Genomic DNA, 19277 nt, shown 5'->3' on the forward strand with positions numbered 1-19277 from the left:
CACCACCAGTACTGCAGCTGGGCTGACTGGTTTGAAAAACAAAGGCAAGAACTTAGTGCTTCAGCTATGCACAGGTTACACAGAGAAGAGGCTTCATCCAAGTTCCTTCACACCACGGAAGGTCTAATTAGAGGGAGTTTTGTAATAAGTGTTTTGGTTTTTGAATTCCCACCTGGTTATATTTTTACCTCCACAAGCTGCCCAGGCTGATGTTTATATGACATTATTAACAGGCACTTCAGCACAGAACTAAGGGTTTGTCCATATGACGCAGGTATGCCTACAGCACGGTGAAGGCATACTGTGCTCCTGCTCTAATTAATGCTACCCACTGCAGATGAAGTCCTCAGCACTGCTTCAAGTCCCCTGCAAGTGCCCTCAGCGTCCCAGCTAGTTTGTCCAGCGCATTTCACCTGCAAGGCTCACAAAAGCCAGTGTAGGTATTTACCTGTACAGTAACCACAGCGTTATTTACTTCAGCCTTTTCCACACAAGTGAAAGATTTCACTTTTGAGAGCAGCACTTTATCAGAAACATTTCCTGAAGCTTCTGTTCCTTTTTAGGCCACATCAGCAATACCAAACAGTGAAAGAGGAATCAAAAGCAGCAGGGACAGAAACACTTGTAACGTTCACAAGCAGCAAGAGATATCATAGTGAAACAGGCATCAGGGAAAATGCAAGTGTTTCCCACTGACTCAGGATGGTCAGTTTGAACTATAATCCTAACAGCACCAAGAGGATGATACTGCAACAGTAAACGTCACCTATGTACAAGTTCTGCAGCATGAAGCAATCCCATGTACTGCCCTTTGTGCTGAAAAAGCAATCCCACGTGGCTTGGGATTAGACCCTCTGAGAGCAGATTTGGGCAGTCCTGGACCAGCAGCAATGCAGCAACCTTCAGAGCAGCTTGGCCATAACAGATCCAGATGAACCGCTTCAGTTCCTTCCAGTCCATGCAAAACTCGAGACAGCCACAGCCAGCAGCGCACAGCAGCTCTGGGTTTTGTCAGGACCCATCTCTTCTCAGAGACACTCAGTAATGCCTGGAAACATTATTCACTTTTTCCCCAATTTCTCCCTCTGAAAGCAAAAATCTTGTATCTTTTCAAAGCTCTCAGAGCCACGCAGTCACTGACACCTTGGTATAATCTCAGCACCCTTTGCCATCTAGCAAACTATAGACTTCTTAGAAGCAAGAAATTGGCCAAGGTATTTAAAATATCCAAGTTTTTCCTAGGAATCCTCTTTGACTTTCGGAGGCTCTCATTTCTTTTTCTACCTTTCACACAGTGTGGCAAGTCTCAAGTATTTTAGGAAAGCAGGCTTGTTCCATAGAGTGTTAAACGCAAAATGTGAAAGGACAAGAAGACAGCAATTAACATTCTGTTATTGAAGAAAAGCATGTGTCCAGAGAGGCATGTGCATGCTCCTAGAAGAGTAATTTTACGAGTTGCAACCCTTAGCTCCGCTTCCTCAAGACCTCAGTGCCAGAAGCTCGCAGGTCAGTACCACACACGTCACATTCGGCATGCCTCTTCTATCCCTCCCACCCACATTCCCAGCTGACAGCTCCAGACACCCCAGTGCCAGGTCACCTGTGACAGAACCATGCTAGGACAGTTTATCCCAAAACAGTCAGGGAAAACTGTCTGCTAAGGAGGAAGAGACACCTTATTTTTCAGCACTGTGAACACCATGACTGACTGACAGACACCCACCATTTTAATATCAACTGCAAGTTTTGCTCGGCATCACAAATACCCCCACAAAGGCTGCCGGAAAAACAAACAAGAAAAACCTTCATCAAGACCAAATTTAAGCTGTAGGCTGCTGCCTAACTGTCACCCAAAGATCTACATGCAAGAACGATGCACGCACTCCCTCCATAAATCCCAGCACAGCTGCCAGCCCTGGCCTGCTAAATGGCTTTGTTTGCTGGCACACCTTTACCTGAATGAGCTTACAAAGGAGTTTTCATTCAGAAGCTGCAGTCATTTTACATCTGAGTGAGTAAGAGAACGTACTTAATTAGCAAGGAAGTAAATACTTTCCACCATTTCACCTGCATCTTATCAGTATCATTATTTGCTATGCAATGAGTGTAATTCTTTTACTGAAGCTGTAGATGTATGGATAGAAACTCTAGTATGAGCCCAATTTTACAGTCGCAGCCAGAACCACACTGGTGTAAACATGTTCCTTTCTGTAGCAGGGTAGCCCCTAGTCACCTTTACATCAGCCACACATGGGGGGACTCTTCAGCTGCACAAAATCACTCAGAGCAGCACAGTTGTTCATCATTAGAGCATCCGGTATTTTTATTGCAATGACAGTAAGACTTCTCCAGCTGCTCCGCTGAAGGGACTCACCATAACCCAACAAGTTACTGCATCCTAACAAGCGGTACATTTAATTTTGCTTCTGTACTGCCACATACAGTCATACCCATGCAACATAAATGCATGCTAGTTCAAGGGAAACAGCAAAATGCACAGGTGGGCAAGGCACTGTTCTCAGTTTGGGGACACAGCTGTGGTGCCAGCTGAGCTAGTTCTGCAGGGGAGCATTAGTTCTGGATCTTGGACACCACTGGTGAAACCTGTTTTGCATCAATATGAAAATTTCAAGTTTCACATGCACTAGTAACTACTCTGATAAAAAAATACAAACATACTTCAGATAAGGCTGGAAGTTAACTTTTCTTCCCAAAGGTAGCATAGAGAAGCCAGCCTTTGAGAGTGCCACAGCATTATGCACGTTCAAGTGCAAGGAATCAACATACAAGCACAGGTTTTAGAAGAACCTTTCTGCCACAGGAGTGGAAACTTGCCAGACCCACAAAACATGAAAACAGGAGATCTGGGGTTAATTTGATTTTTGCTGTTGGATGTTACCTGTTCCTCATCCTGTGTCCCTACCTACATCTACCTACTTCACAAGGGAATTGTGGCACCTGCCTCAACACATTCTGACTGCTCTTAGCTTTTAGCAGATAAAACTGCAAAGGCAGAGCTGGAAGTCAAAAGTGCCTTGCTGCTGCGCTGGGCCACTTCAGTACATCCCAGGATGGGCAGAGAAGCTCCACTGCACAGCTCTTCTCAAACACACAGAAAGCAAACACCTGCTATACATGTAAAGATTAAAGCCTCTCGGGTTTTACCATGTTTTAATGCACCTCAGCAGAAATCAACACCATTTGTACACTTTGGCATGATATTTACACACATCCCATACCACAATAAAAACAGAAATTTACCAGTAAAAAGCAATTTTGTCCCCAAGTTTCTTCTCGTTGACATTTCTGTCCAGGAGGTTGTAGCAGATGTTGGTGGTCGCCCCTTTCATCCACTCAATGAAGATCTTCCCCTTCGTCACATCGAAGTTGTACTTCAGAAAGGGCCCCGCGTGCTGACTCTTCCAGTAAAACTCTTTAGCAATGTCACCCCAAAATTCTGCAAAGGTAACGGCCACTCGTGACCCAGAAACAGGCACGGAGAAGGAAGACAACGCTTTAAGGAACAATACGGGCAGCCCCCACACTCCTGCACCCCACGCGTGGGGGGCTCGCCGCGGCACAGAGGCCCCAACGCCCCCGCAGCCCAGCCACCGCCTCCTGCCCGCCCGGCAGCCCCAGCACCGCTCCCCTCCCACCCTGCGAGCAGCTCCCGGAGGAACCGGCGGCGCCTTGCGGGAACCGCTCCCCCGCCGCCCGCCGGCCTCCCGCGGCCCTCCCCCGGGGGGAGCGGGCAGGGAGGGGGCTCCCGCCGGCGGCGCTCACCGTGCGGCTCCTCCACGGAGCGCTGGTAGAGGCGCTCGTAGTGGGGCAGCGAGGGGACGTGCGCCGCCGGCAGCAGCTCGGGCCGCGGCCGGTACAGCCGGGCCTGCTCCTCGGGCAGCACCATGGCGGGGCGCCGGCGGCTCTGGGCGGGCGGGCGGCCGCCGAGCCCGCTTCAAAGCGGCGCGGAGCCGGGGGCGGGGACGGTGGAGGCGGCGGCCCGCCCTCACGGTCGGCGGCGGGGCAGCGCCGCCCCGGAGCGCCAGAGCCGGCCCGCCCGCCGCGGCGGGGCCCGCTGAGCCCGGAAGGCCGCCCCGGGGCCGGAGCAGGCGCGGGCAGGCAGGGCCTCGCTAGCACGCGGCTGGGGGCGGCGGGCGGTCAGCGGTGTCAGCGGTGCGGTCCTGTCAGCCATGTCACCGCGTCAGCCATGACCCCCCTCCCCGTCAGACATGTTTCCCGCCACCCGCCATGCCCCCCGTCAGCCGTGTCCCCCCGGCCAGTGGTGTCCCCCTGTCAGCCATGTCCCTTCTGTCAGTGGTGTCCCCTGTCAGCCATGACCTCTCTGCCACTGGTGTCTCCTCCTGTCAGGCACGTCCCTCTGTCAGCCATGTCCCCCCCCATTAGTGGTGTCTCCCCTGTCAGCCATGTCCTCTCCGTCAGTGGTGTCCCCTTGTCAGCCCATGTCCCTCTGTCATCCATGTCCTCTCCATCAGTGGTGTCCCCTGTCAGCCCATGTTCCCCCATGCAGCAGTGTTCCCCTATGCAGCAGTGCTGCCCCATCAGCCATGTCTCCCTCATCAGCGGTGTCCCCCATAAGCCATGTCCCCTCAGGGCCAGTCCCCGTCACTTTGCCAGATGCATGCAAGGCAAGGCCCAGGCCAGGTCGCCATTGGTGAGATCCTCCTTCCCTAGCCCCAAAACAGGCCCAGCGGTCATGGCCACGCTTGGTGCCTGGCACTCTGCAGAAAACAACCTTCATTTTGACTCAAGACACTATTTCCCCACCACTGGCTGGCTGGGTGCCTACAGTGAGCCACATCAGTTCCCCGAGCACCTTTCCCCCTGCAAAAAATTCTACAGATCTTGTGTAGTTAGTGAGAAATTAAACAATTTTTTCACCAAGAAGGCAGTCAACTGCTGGAACAGGGGCCCAGAGTGGCATTAGGGTCTCAGCCCTTGGAGATAGTCAAAACTCAACCAGACAAGTCCCCAAGCAACTGGCCCTGTTGGAGCAGGAGGTTGGACCTAGGGTCTCCCAAGGGACCAACATGATTCCGTAAGTCTCTGGTCTTAGAGGCAGGAGCTGCCTACGGTGGTACCTCCTGCAGCAGACCCATTCTCAGCTCAATCCTTAACATTTCCTGCTTTGAGCTGGGCTACCCCGATGGCATTGCCTAGGCAGGCTGCTGAAACCTTGAACGTCTCTTCTGCACTGGCGAATGTCACCCCTTTGAGCGAAGCTCCGCTGTGCCCAGGGAGCCACTTGCTCTGGAGCCATAGGCGATTTTTGTGGTGGTTTGGGCTGGGGCCAAGGAGCACTCAAAAGATAAAAGTCCATAACCTTGAACTTGGCACAGTATTCCTCAGGCTGGAGAGCAGTAGCCTGATGTCAGTGTCCAGGTACAGCCTATTCCGGGATCCTTGGTGTTTTCCATGGTTTAATGCACTTCCTGGGAGCATTGCTGCAGGAGCTGTAAACCTGTGGACTGGTGAGCATCGTCTGCCACTCCATGCAATGTTCTCATCAGCAAAGAGGCCAGAAACTTCTTCTACAGACAAAAGTGGCTGGTGCTGGTGTGTAGTTTCTATTAAGGATGCTCCCTAGTTTTGAAAGGCACATCTATGCTGCAGCTCCCTGCTCTGGTGTTAGTCTGCTGGCTGCCCACACTGCTTGAGGGCAAAGTTTCTTCTGTGACTCCATTCAGGAGGACATAGCTGGTTTCTTCCAAGATGAAACCCAGGAGTAGTTCAGATGATACCTCCCTTCATGGGCTGTATTCTGCGGGCAGCATCACTCCAGAGATGCTCTCTACACCTCTCCAACATGACCTCAGCAGGCTTTGCACCCCAAATAGGTCAGCCACCCTCACACCACACTGTAGCACATGTAACAAAGCTTCCTTAGCCATATGCTATGAAATCACCGTCCTTGGAAGCTGCAGCGTGGCCTATTATTCATTTGTTATTAACCAAAAGATCACAGGAAAGAATAATTAGATCTTAGGGCGCAGGGACTCAACCTCTACTAGTAAACGACACGAATGTAGGCAAAGTCTCCAACACAAGTCCACATCCATCCAGATGCCCAATTTTAGCACATTCCTTGTTGGAGTTTCAGCCTGGGACCACCACGCTCCGAGCCCAGGCTCGCTCCATGGGCAGTCGCAGTATGGATACAGCCAAACCCTGCAAAGTGTTTCTCTCCTCCAATTTCCCTATTACAAAAAAGACATTTTTGAAGAAAAAGTCGATTTGGTCCTGTAGCCTGGGCTTCCTGGCATGGGTAGTTTTGAAGGTCCCCAGGAGCTATGGGAGTTGCACTCCTCCAGCACTCCCCTTGGAGTCATGGTCCAGGCACAAGCCCGTGATTTTTGGGGTACACGTGGCACATTGTTTAACAACCCCAACTGGAAAGTGCACTGATCCTCTTCTGCGAAGGGGGACAAACCCAACACTTCTAGAGTCCTTCAGAAGCCACCTCACACTGAACATTTTCTATTACAAGTTGCCAGCCCTCAGTTTTAGCAGCCTCCATCTCAAGGATTTTGCATTTACAGGCGGGGCTTGGCAGCTCCCTAACAAATCTTCTGCCTCCCCACGTGCCAGGCAGGGCCCTGTAATTCACCCCAATGCTGGTAAAGTGCTTTGCCGCTCTCCCTGCCATGGGATGGGTGCCCCAGCACCAACAAAGAGGTGGTTTGCAGATCTGGAAGGCACCTTGTGGTTTCCTTTTCATTGGCCTTTTGCTTTCAGTGATTCGTCCAGCTGAAATTCTCCACCAGGCTCAGTGACAGCATGATTTCTCTCCAGCAACTGTTGCCTGCTGTGGGCAGAACATACCGAGCCACAAGGCCAGGGCAGCACTATGTCCCATCAGCTGTCCCCTGTCCAGCATTGCCCAGTATAGGCTGCCGTGGCCGAGGGTTTTGTTGTTGTGCTTCAGCTATCCACAGCTGTGGCCCAGGAAGCTGCCTGATGGGGAGCATCTCTCACAATGCACCTGCAAAGGGGAAAACTCAGAATAGCCTCCCGGATGCATTTTCCCATGCTCTATCTCCTTGCAGGACTCTGATAACCGTCAAAGCGCCCGTGTACAGTGCTGCGAACCACATAGTTGGTACCATCAGTCAGACCCCCCCCCATGGCACAAACATAGCCCTTCTCAAACTTTCATTTCAGTGGTCCACAGCTGAAATATGGACATGTCCAGGTCTCCCTTCAGTGATTTTATAGGCTCCAGGGAAAGGACTCTTGCTGTGTGACCATGCTGTGCTACTCCAGCTCCCTCCACCCCAGGGCAACTTGCATCCAGCTGGGCTCCTGCCTCAGGAGCTGGTGCATGGTGGAACTGGATGCTGCAGGGTTTGCTCCAAGCTTGGCTCCCAGCTCTCCTCCTGACTTACCAGGCAGCCCTGGAAAATCAGCTGCATTTTGGGCCCTTCATTTCCTCTTCCTGTAAAGGAATAAAACTACGTAAAGGGGACACATTAATGTATATTAAGGTCTCTTGTAGAAACTCAGAGGGTAAAAAAAAGATACTGGCCAGGATATGTGATGCCTTGCTCACACTGTCTGCTTGGGGTAGTTGGCCAGGATATGTGATGCCTTGCTCACACTGTCTGCTGTTCTGGAAACAGCCTTTCTAACGCAGCACCTGCAGCCATGGTGGGACTCTTCACTGCACCTTCCCTGACCTGCAAGACCTCGGTCCTAGAGATGCTGGGGGTGGAGGAAAGAAACTGGAAAATCAGAAACAGTCCGTGTGTCTCTGGCCTTCTGTAAGGTGGGGTGAGTGGGAGGCAGACTTGCACGGGAAACTTGTGTTAATTTGGGCAAAGCACTGCTCCAGTAGAGTGGCTGACTTACCTGGGGGGCTCCAACTGGGGTCACAGGGCATTCCCTTCTGACTGGCCTTATTGCCAAAAAATGTGTGTGAATCACATCCCTTTTCATGCAAATAACTGAGCATATCAGATATGTGGTAGCTTGAAACAAGCAGACCTCTTCTCCCTCCACCTGCCTCCCCCACCCTGCTCACTTGATCCAAACTCCCATCCACTCTAAAATCCATTTGCTGATAAATGCGTTTGCTGATAAATCCATGTGAGTTGAGCGGTTAAAACCTCCATGCCCCGCTGAGTGCACGCTGCCAATGCACCTTGAAGGGTCTCCCCATGCTCCTTACCATCTCTACCACCACAGGAACCCTGCTGAGACATGTCCCAGGCATGCTGTGGCATGGCCCTCCCATGGGAGCACACGTCCGGGTCGCCAGGCTGTACCCAGTTTGCCTGGGATGAGGCTCCGCTGAGCATGGGCTCTGTGTAGAGGATAATTTGTGTCAGCTCTTGGTGCTCTCAGTGCCAGCTGCTTTTGGGACCAGCTCTGAGCAAAACCCGTGGAAGGGGCTCTTCTGCAGCTGAATGTCTTTTCTTCTTTGCCAAAATTTGGGTGTGCAGGATGCAGCACGGCAGGAAGGAAGCAACACACAGCAGTGGAGGAAGCAACCCAGGAAGGCACAGAAGTGTCTGAGCAACACTGAGGTCGGTGTGATGGCTCCTCATGTGCTTGCATGGAGGGGGAGGACAACAACCCATGTCCTCTCCCACTGCCCATCCACTTATCCCAGAACATCTTCTAGACAGGGCAGCGTGGACCTGGGTTTGGTGAGGCTGTGACAGGTCTGGCCAGGCAGGTTCAATAGCTCGGTAATGCGGCTGTCACTGATGGTAATCAGAGAAGACATCTTTTTAGCATGGACCCAACCCCTGGTGAATATGTCACAGCACAACCAAGCTTATGTCTTGCACGGAGATGCCAGAGGCAGTGGGAGGCTTTATCAGAAAATCCTGCAGTGGGAAGGGAAAGTTTTCTTGGACAACTATGGATAACTGCAAGGGCAGGGAATCGAGGGGCAGAATGAAGGAGCAAAGGACCTGGAAGGAATCCCAAGTGACACCAGCAAACGCTCCTGGGACCTGCAGAGCAGGGGTGAGAGAGGGAGCAGGGTGGGCATCTGACAGCAAGAGTCAGCTTACGGCCCGGCCAGTGCTGCCAAAGGGATGTGCTCAAGGTTAGCTAGACTAAAACGGGCCTGCGATGCTCATGCCCCTGGTAGCCACCTTGCTGGCCCTTGTGTGGGAGATGGCACTGGAGGCGAGCAGCAGGACTGCTAGCAGAGAGCTCGAGGCTGGCCAGTGCTGCAGGCTCTGACCTACCTTGCAGGGACAGAAGGGAAGGCACCGTGCAGCACCACGACCACCCTTGGGCTACCCCACCAGCATCCCCCTTCTCCCACACGTGATGGTGCTGCGTGGACTCAAGCAGTATGGATCCCCAAAGCAGCATCCTGGGAGCTGTGAGGCCACAGTGAGCCAGAGGAGATGGGGTGGGAGGATGTGACCTGGCTGTGGATCTTCCTGCTGGGGTTTTTTATGCTAATTTTCAGCACATGGCCAGGCTGGGCAGCCCTTCACTTGTACTGAATGAATCAGCACATAGCGGCAGCGGGGTTAAACACCGGATTGCATACGTCTCCCCACTGATGACACTCCTCCTCTGCGTTGGCTGCAGAGGAAATTTTAATCAGCGCCATGATAACATGGTGCATGTTATTTCAGTCCTGCTGGGAGTTATCAGCTCCTTTGTTTGTAAATGTAACTGCTCAATACCAATACAGCTCTGGGCTCCGGCACACAATGGCTCGCACCACAGCCCTTTGGCTCAAGCAGCCTCCCTCCCCTCCGGCCGCTGCTCCCAGCTATCGGGGTATCGGGGTGTTAAAACAGGCCAGGTTGTGATCAAGCCTGAGCCGTCTCATTCCTGCCTCTGCTGTCACTGGGAGAGAGACCTCTGAATTTCAGGCTGTTTTAAGCTTCAAAGAGTAGCTGATGAATATCAGAGCCTGGTAATTTAGCCCTCTGCAGAGTAGAGACAATATATTCATAATCATTTTACATGTAGATGAGCTAGTAACGCAAGCAGGGTTATAAATCAAACCCGGGAGACATGTTACTGCTGTTTGCCTGAGCTTTTTGAGCAATCTAGCCACAAGAAAATGTCTGTCTGTCTCCTAGATGGGGCCAATTAACCTTATAAAGATGCACTCTCCTCTCGCAGCGGCTCATTTGTTTACTTGGGCTCTGCCGGCTGCTGCTATTTTCATTCTGGAAGAGGGGGCCAGGTCGGTAAGAGATTTGGCAGAGGCCCGGGTGGCAGAGGAAGGGAAACTGGGCTCAGGAGAAAAGGTGCCTTGATCAGCGGCACGTTAGAGAGGTTGAGAGTTTAATAACTGGCTTCCCCATGTGGCTTCATAGCTGTCCCCAGGCTTCAGAGAGTGTCCTTGCCCACCTATAAATGTAGCCGCCTTCTTTTGTCTCTGTTTTATTGAGCAGTCAGCGATAGCTGGCGCTCTGGGGCACTCAGTGACTGCAGCCCATGGAGCAGCCATGTCCTGCAGGCTCCTGCCTGCACCTTGAGTAGCACAGGCCCACGCAGCCTGGGCGGGCAGGCAGCAGCAGCATGCCCTCTGCTGATGAGCTGCCAGCCATGCAGGTCTGCTGTGGCAGGGCCTGCAGTGCCAGCCGTGCAGGGTCCTCAGCATCAGCAATGCAGAGTTTGCAGTGCCAGTGGTGCAGGGTCTGCAGTGCCAGCAATGCAGGGTATGCAGTGGCAGCCATGTGGGGTCTGCAGTGCCAGCAATGCAGGGTATGCAGTGGCAGCCATGTGGGGTCTGCAGTGGCAGCCATGTGAGGTCTGCGATGCTGGCAATGCGGGGTCCACAATGCCAGCAATGCCGGGCACATGGTGCCAGTGATGTGGGGTCTGAGGTGGCAGCAGTGCAGGGTCTGTGGTGGCAATGATGCAGTGACCGAGGTGCCAGCAAAGCAGGCTGTAAAGTGCCAGTGATGGAGGATTCATGTCTCATGGTGCAGCACATAGGCTGGCAGTGCTGGATCTCATCCCAGCCATGGGGTCGGGGCACACACATCACTGCACTGTCCCCTGGCACCATCTGCTTTGCCCTGCCCAGAGCCTGAAGCAGCCAGGAGCTGAGCTGCACGGGGATGCTTCTCCGGTACCCAACAGCAAGAAAGCCATTACCTATCTGCACAGGGGGGGCCTGGGGCTGTTGCCCAGCCCCACACCCCGCTACCTCGCTTGGACATGAAGCTCAGGCAAAGGCAAGGGCTTATATGTTGGCACAGGAACACGGCCCACACTCAGTCAGCTTAGGGGGTAGGACTGCACCGGTGCTTGGTGGGACTGCGAGGGCTGATGACAGCACCCAACAAAGCGGGTCTGCTTTGCTCTTGCTTTGTTTCCTTCTGGCTTGGCCATGCCTGCCCCAAACCATGTGGGGATGTCCGTATGCTGGGAGCTGGATGGGGCCTGCTTTGAGTGAGCAGGATTTGGGGTGGTGCAAGGATGCACTGGTAGCCAGGCAGACCTGGGAGCAAAGGGACATGGCTGGAGCAGGGCTGGCACGGAGCTGCGGTCGGTGCTGACGCCAGAGGGTGATGTGGTCTCATGCATCCCCAGCACCAAACCTTCTGAGCTGCTGAGGCCTCGGGGCTGCGATTTGGCCCAGGGACCGGCCGTTTGCTGCGAAAACATGTTGGACCTTGCAGCGCCACGGGCCAGGGTAAAAGGCAGTGGGTAACTCATCCGGGAGCTGCCTCCAGATTCAGTGGGGACAGGCAGCAGCCTGTCCCACCGCAGCCATACCCTCAGTACCCAGGACCCCAAAACTGGGCTCCAGGCATTGCTCATCCGTGGTCTTGGCTGTGTCCTGCCTGGGGGCGGTGGGGGGTGGCACAACCTCTGGGGACCCAAGGGAACCACTGACAAATACCCCATGCTGCCACGCACCAGGGGCTTGGGCTCTCCACAGAGTCATGCAGATGCTGCAAGACGGGGGCTGTTTCCTTCATCGCCCAGGGTATTACAAAACCACAGGAGCTGCATCTTCACCATAGTTGGTGTCCCCAGTGGCTGTGGCAGGCAGGGGACAGGCAGGGCTGGGAACAGGAAAGCCACCACTGGAGACACATCACTGCTTTGTCATATTTGTAAGAAAAGGACTTTGAGCTTTTATTTATTTTTTCATAGAGATTTTTTAATGTTTATTTTTTAACAGACTTGGTTTAAATTTTTGTTTTCTACAGTAATTCAATGTAAAAATCCCAGTACAATATACAACAGTTTTAACATTTGGAATAAGAAATCCAGCTTGGGGAGACACATAAGGTCAGCTAGTTTCTAACACAGGTAGCAAATTCCCTCCACCCTTCCCCAAATTCATTAGCCAGGAAGGCATGTGGATAGGAATGCTTTACAAATGTCACCCCCACCCTGTCAAGACACTGGCTGCCCTGTCCCTGCCCGTATTGCAGTGGGATGGTCCCTCAGACACATCAATTTGGTAAGGGCAGGGTCCCCTCCATGGCATGGCTGGGAGCCTCCAACATTGCAAGGCAAAGTCTGCAGTCAAGCGGGGCTGGCTGGCCCTTGTGCGTGTGATCTGGGATGCTTTGAATGGACCCTGTGTGCAGGTCCCTCAGGGTATGGGGCTTCTTTGCGATGGAGAAGAGACCTGTCCTCCCCTTGGCAGCAGTGCCAGCAGCCCTGTGCCCTGGAGCAGCCATAAGGTCGTTGGAAGGGGATGGCCATGTCCCTGCATGGCCTAGCCCGAGGGAAGGAAAACAAAGATGATGCAAGGGTCCCTGGCTCTAGGGTCTGAGGGGTCATCTCAGGGATAACTCACTGGCCTGGGATCTGGCAGTCTTTCAGGAAGCCACTTTAGCCTGGCCCATGGTACTCAAGCAGCCTGGGATGGTCCTGCTTGAACAGCTTGGAGTGGTCCTGCTCAAGCTAAATGGGGTGGTCCTGATTGAGCAACATGGGAAGGTTCTGCTCAAGCTACATTGGATGACCCTGCTCAAGCAGCCTGGAGAGGTCCTGCTCGAGCAGCATGGGGTGTTCCTGCTCAAGCAACATGGGATGGTTCTGCTTGAGCAGCATTAGGGTGGTCCTGCTCAAGCAACCTGGAGTCGTTCTGGTCGAGCAGCATGGAATGGTCCTGCTGGAGTAGCACAGGGTGGTCCTGCTCGAATTGCATGGAGTGGTCCTGCTCAAGCAGGGTGATGTGGTCCTGCTCAAGAAACATAGGGTGGCTTGCTTGAGCAGTGTGGGATGGTCCTGCTTGAGCAGCATGGGGTGATCTTGCTTGAGCACCATGGAGCAGCTGCAAGTGGCAGGGGTGGTTCCTCATGTCCTGCAGCATCCCAAGCACTGCATTCAAAGCCATGTCTGGCCTTTCTTGCCCCCGTTGGAAATCCTCCACTGCTTGGAGAAGTCTCCCAAAGATGTGTGTGCTTGAAAGGATTCCAGGGGGCTCTGGCTGAGCTCTGTGTTCCAAAATAGTTATTGCTGATGCTAAATCAGGACATTGGTGACTTTGTCTAGCTGAGTTTTGAAACCTTCCGAGGGCACTTCCCCAGTGATCAGTTCCAGCTGCACCAGCCCTAGGGAGAAGTGTTTCCTGATGTCCAGCATGAATCTCCCAGCCTGCAAGCTGTGGCCATTACCTCTACTATGAAAGTGCCTTGAGTAGTGGGGATGGGGTGGGAAGCTGGTTCTCCATCTAACCTAGCCACACATCCCATCCCCAACAGTAAGGGCCCTTCCTGCTTGCATCAGGGATGGCTGTGTTGGAGGTGGCTTTCCTGGGTTGGTAAGGGATGGGATGCAAGGCAGGGGAAGGAGGAAGAGAAGGAGAAAATAACAGTAGGAGTCAGATGTGCTGGGAGTAAAAGAGTGCAGGGAGGATGGAGAGGAAGAATTGGAGAGGTCAGGCTGGGAGAAGATGGGAGGTCAGGATGGATTTGGGAGGTGAAGGAGAATGAAAGGACAGTGAGAGAGGGAGGTGTGAAGTAAGGGAAGATGATTGGAGGTAAGGGAGGATGGTTGGAGGTCAGGAAGGGGTGGAGGGGAAATCTGTGAGGTAGGTGGGACACTTGGAGGATAAGGAGGGATGGAGAGATGCAGAGAGATGGAGGAGCATGAGGAGAAACAGGGAGACTGTGGGAGGCGAACGACAAGGGATGGTGAGATAGCCAGAGGTCAGGTATGAGGAGAGACAGGGCAAGAAGTGAAAGAGCATGAAAAAGGATGGGCACAATGGGAGGTGGAGGTTCACAGGAGGGATAAAGAGACTGAGGTGGAGGAAGAAGAGGCATGAGATGGAGGAGGAGGGAGAAGGTATGGGAGATGGTGGAAAGTGGACAATGAAGAGGAAAAGAGAGGTTGGAGGAGGATGAGGAGGACTGGGCAGATGATAGGAAGCGGAGGATGAGGAAGAAAAAGGCAAATAGTGGGTGGTGCTGGGGCATGGGGAAGGATGGGGGACAGTGGGAGGTGGAGGAGGATGAAGAAGGTGGGCAAAATGATGGGCAGTAGAGGGAAACAAGGAGAGATGAGATAGCAGGTGGTAGAGGACAAGGAGGGAGGGGGACGTGGAGATGAAGAAAGAAGAGGAGGGATGAGGAGACAGTGGGAGATGGACAAGGATGACAGGAGGGATGGAGAGACATTTAGGGGTTAGAGGAAGATGAAGATTGGTGGGCAATGGAGGAGGATGGATGAGGAGATTGTGGGAAATGGAGAAGCACAAGGCGGGGAGGATTCGAAATATGGGGGTGGAGGTGGAGGAGGCACCTGTTGGCAGGTGGAGGGATGGGGCAATGGTGGGAGGTGAGGGTGGATTTTGGGATGGGGGAAGTGAAGAAGTATGAGGGGGATGAGGAGATAGGAGGAGGTAGAAGAGGATGAAGAAATATGGGGAAAAGATGAGAAGTGGAGGGCATTGAAATGGGTTGGGGTGATGGTGGGAGCGAACGGACGATGAGCAGGGATAAGAAGATGGTAAGATGTAGAGGAGGATGGTGAGAGCTGATGGAGGATGAGAAGGCATGGTGAGACATTGACATGAGGAATATGAAAAGAAAAGAGAAACTGGAGGCAACGACGGATGAGGATGGATGAGACAGGATGGAGGTGGAGAAGGAAGAGAAGACATGAGGAGATGGTGGGAGGTGCATGAGGGCAATGGGATGTGGTAGATGAAGGAGGAGCAGGTGAGAGGGATGGGATGCAAGTGTGACAGAAAGACAGGAAGGTGGGATACGAAGGGCAATGGAGGAGTACAGGAAGGAGGGATGGGAGGTGGTGGGTGATGGAAGAGCGCAGGAAGAAGGGATGGGGTGTGGTGGGTGATGGAGAACAAGAAGGAGGGATAGGACATAATGTGGGATGCAGGAGCACAGGAAAGCGGGAGGGGACATGGTGGGTAATGGAGAAGCATTGCACGGCAAGGAGGGATGGGACACTGGATGACAGAGCAGCACACTCTGGAAGGAGTGTGGAAGAAGGGATGTGATATTAAGGGGTGAAGGAGAACAGGGAGGGATGGAAGATGATGGGTGACGGTGGAGCACAAGAAAGGATAGGACATGATGGAGGATGCAGGAGCACAGGAAGGAGGGACAGGACATAGTGGCCAATGGAGGAACACAGAACGGAAGGATGGGACTTGGTGGGTGACGGAAGACATTGGCAGGGAGGGATGGGACACAGTGGGTTACAGGAGCAAAGGAAGGAGACATGGGATGGGTGGATAACGGAAGAGCAGCAGAAGGAGGGGTGGGACATGAAAGATGGAGGTGCACAAGAAAAGGGATGGGATATGGTGGGTAATGGAGCATGGAAGGAGGAATGGAATGGGTGGGTGATGGAGGGGCACAGGAAGGAGGGATGGGATGAGTTAGGTGGGTGGTGAAAAGGCAGGATAAAGAAGGATGGGACATGGTGGGCAATGGAAGAACACATGAAGGAAGGAAGGGATGTGATTGAGGATGGAGGATAACAAGAAGGAAGGATGGGACATGGGGGATCAAAGAGCAGGGACGAAATGGATGGGACATGAAGGATGATGGAGGAGCAAAAGGCGGGGTGGGTCACGGTGGGCAATGGAGGACCTCAGGAAGGGACAGTATAATGTAGTGAGCCTGGAGGAGGCTGGGACCTGCAGGTGATGAGGGGCACAAGCGCAAGAAGCCATGGGCAGCGATGGGAAAGGGGATACGGGGTCTGCGTGCAGGCTGGGGAGGATGGGATGGGACAGGGGAGGTGTAAGAAGCACCAGGATCACAAGAACAATGCGGAGCCGAGAGGAGCCCCGTGCAGGGTGACACAGCCCTGGCAGCGAGGCTGTGGGGGACCCACGGGCGATGACAGGGAGCCATGGTGGTATGGCACAGCCGGGGTCAGCACATGGGGATGGGGTCGGGGAGAGGATGGCGGGCGAGAAGATGACGGGACACTGTGTATGGGCTGGGCAGCTGGTGGGATGGAGAGACAGGAACTAGGTGCATCTCCCCACCCATGGGTGCCCCAGCCACCCCGCACCCCCCTCCACAGTGGCACCGGATCCCCAGACAGGACAGGCATCACCACCCCCCCACCGCAGCCCGGGAAGGCAGCACCGAGCGCGTGGGTGAGGGGTTGCAGGGCCTTTATTCATCACACGACAAGCAGGCATGGTACAGGGGTGCAGGACGGGGCGGGCAGGGGGCCCGTCATCGGGGCAGAAGGTGCCCTTCATGCGACCTTGGCATGGGCTGGCAAGAGGAAGCAGGAGGACAGGGCAGGGAAGCGTGGCTTTGCCCAAAGCCTGGCTTTGCCGGGCGCTGGTGTGCGGAGAGGATGGGGGCAGAGGCTGCGCGGGGGCAAGGGCCAAATGAGCCACCTCCACACCTCAAGCAAATTTTCCCCGTCGCCTTTGTGAATCCCCTGCCGGCCCCTGGCCCCGCGGGTAGTGCCCAGCACCGCTATTTACAGAGTAAGACAGAACTGACCAATATTACAAATAATTAAAAGGCAGTTGTAAAAATGAGAAACCACATTCCAAAAGTAGAGAGTCTTTAAAAAAAAAAAAAAAAACCCAAACAAAACCAAAACCCCAGTTATCAATGAAAATGCTAAAAACCACCCCAAAAGGATCTATGTACAGCAGCAGACTGCCTGCGGCAGCGCTGTGCCTGCCCGGGTGCAGGGACCCGACCTCTCCGTGGCAGGCAGGGATGCTGCCTGGCCCCGGCTGCTGGTGAGGGTGGGCAGCGCTTGCCCCGCGCGTCCCGCACCCGGGTGACGAGGGTCCCCGTGGGGCTGGCCAGGCGCCGCAGGAGCAAAAGGCCATCGGTGCTGGGCCTGCTGGGCCCTGGCTGATGCTGGTGTGTCCGGAGACACAGGCAGTGAGCGGCTGTCGCGGAGATGCTGACGGAGGCTGCGACGTGGCAGTGATGCAGCCTGCCTGCTGCGGGCAGCGTGCGGCTGGACGGGAGGGGGCAGCAGCTTCGGCAGCAGGAGCATTTTTTAAGCGAAGCTGCAAGATGACAGCAACGTGCAGAGCCCCTGGAGCAGTATACGGAGCCCCAGAGCAATGCACAGAGGTCCTGGAGCAGTGTACAGAGCCCCAGAGCAATGCACAGAACCCCTGGAGCAGCATACAAAGCCCCTGGAGCAGTGTACAGAGACCGAGTAATGCACAGAGGTCCTGGAGCAGTGTACAGAGCCCCAGAGCAACGCGCAGAGCCCCTGGAGCAATGTATAGAGCCCCCAGAGCAAGGTACACAGCCCCTGAGCAACGCACAGAGCCCCAGGAGGCGCAGGCACCTGCAGGCAGCTCCATCTGGGTGAATCCCTGCCTGGCCCCTGGCAGGCAGCTTGAAAATAGGTCAGGCAGCCTCCTCTAAAATTGCTGTTCTCTTCTGCGGCTGCACAGGGGCACCAACGCTGCTCTGCGTGGGGCTGGGATGCAGGTCCCCAGCCCCAGGAGCTCTGCACCGCCGTGGGGACTGCGGCCATTGCCCCCCTCCCTCCCAGGATAAGGCTTTTTCTGGTGGTGACCGAGGGACCCGTCGCGCAGACCGCAGGCCACGCTGCAGCCTCCCAACCCACAATCTCTTAATCCAATTGGTGCATCTCCAATATAGCTCATTTCGGTATTTTTAAAATGCACTTGGTTTTACATTGCAGGCTGTCCGGAGTCGGGCAGAGCCAAAAGTGGAGGGGAAAAAAAAAAAAGAAAAAAAAAAAAAAAAGAGAAATATGTATATTCTGTATATTCAGCACTTGGAGGAGCAAATAACTACAAGTGGCCCCAGGCAGGGAAGTGGGTGCAATGCAGGGGGGTGCACAGCCGTGGCCCCTTGGGATGGTGGCAGGAGATACGCACGCACGCGAGTGCGCGCACACACACGCTGTCTCTCCCCATGCTGTGCACCCGGCAGCCCCGTTTCTGCAGCTGGAGGAGCCAGGGGGACCGCCCGGACCCTTCCCAGTGGTGAAAGACCTCAGAGGCCCCCCTGAAAAGGGTGGCCAGGGAGGGCCCCCACACCCAGCCCAGCCTGGGTGACCGCAGGGACCCTCCCCGCCTCCTTCCTGCCCGGGGAAGCACGTGCAGCCCCGCGGCTGATGCAACCGCGACGCAATCGGGGCTGGCAGGGATGCGCTGGAGCTCGGGCAGGGCGGGCAGCGCTGGCAGCGGCCGCAGGGGCCAGAGCCAGCACCCTCCACCCACGGGGGCCAACACAGCATCACGCCTCTGTCCATCGCACCCACACGGCGTCCCTGCCGCGCTTCGCCCCAGCCCTGCCCTATCTACATGAGCAGCCTCCCCTGGTAGCTCTCCCCTTCTTGGGGCCCCGGCGAGCCCTCAGCATGACGGGGTCTCAGCTGACATGCCCGGGGCGGTGGGCACTGGCGAGGACCCCCCAGTGCCGGCAGCGGCTCCGAGGGAGCGGATCTCCGCACAAGCAGCCGCCCCGGCGGGATGTTCCCACACACCCCGGGGCTGCCGGCCGGCTCCACATCTGCTTCGTAAGCGTCCCCGGGGGCGAGGGGACGGTTAGGAGACAGATGCGCCCGCGCCGCCTCCGAGAGGGGCCCCCGCGGGGCGTCAGCGCGGGCGCTCTTCCAGCAGGAGAGTGGGTAGCAGGCACGCTGCGTCCCCTGGCCCCCCGTCCTCACTCACTCGAGGGTCCCGGCTTCTCCTCCGCCCTGGGGGGGTCTGTGGGGTGCAGTTTGCACTTGGAGGGGGAATGGCGGACGGTGGAGCGGGATGGCCGGGCAAAGCAGGAGGTGAGGGACTGGGAGCTGCAGTCACACGCCGTGTCCTGCAAAGATAGACAGGGCACAGCAGGGTTAGAGGGGTTGGG

At 54.9% G+C, this 19277-nt stretch overlaps 2 protein-coding genes across 6 annotated transcripts in view; both read right to left on the minus strand.

Annotated features, from left to right (window-relative positions):
- Positions 1-3979, minus strand: part of ACSS2 (acyl-CoA synthetase short chain family member 2) — a 33763-nt gene extending 29784 nt beyond the window's left edge. For 2 of the 3 annotated variants that reach the window (XM_075166317.1, XM_075166314.1), the window contains exons 1-2: positions 3784-3948; positions 3262-3457 (exon numbers count right to left, since the gene is read on the minus strand). In XM_075166317.1, the coding sequence (XP_075022418.1) occupies positions 3262-3457; positions 3784-3907 (320 nt within the window). In that variant the 5' untranslated portion in view covers positions 3908-3948. Of the gene's footprint in view, positions 1-3261; positions 3458-3783 lie in introns of all 3 variants that reach the window. The other variant, XM_075166316.1, reaches the window with a different exon arrangement.
- A 7680-nt stretch (positions 3980-11659) lies between these two features.
- Positions 11660-19277, minus strand: part of MTCL2 (microtubule crosslinking factor 2) — a 31775-nt gene continuing 24157 nt past the window's right edge. For 2 of the 3 annotated variants that reach the window (XM_075166320.1, XM_075166321.1), the window contains exon 15: positions 18157-19235. In XM_075166320.1, coding sequence (XP_075022421.1) covers positions 19086-19235 — 150 coding nt within the window. In that variant the 3' untranslated portion in view covers positions 18157-19085. Of the gene's footprint in view, positions 13410-18156; positions 19236-19277 lie in introns of those variants that run through there. The other variant, XM_075166322.1, reaches the window with a different exon arrangement.

This window comes from Calonectris borealis, chromosome 17, assembly GCF_964195595.1.
Source record: "Calonectris borealis chromosome 17, bCalBor7.hap1.2, whole genome shotgun sequence".
Classification (NCBI taxonomy): Eukaryota; Metazoa; Chordata; class Aves; order Procellariiformes; family Procellariidae; genus Calonectris; species Calonectris borealis.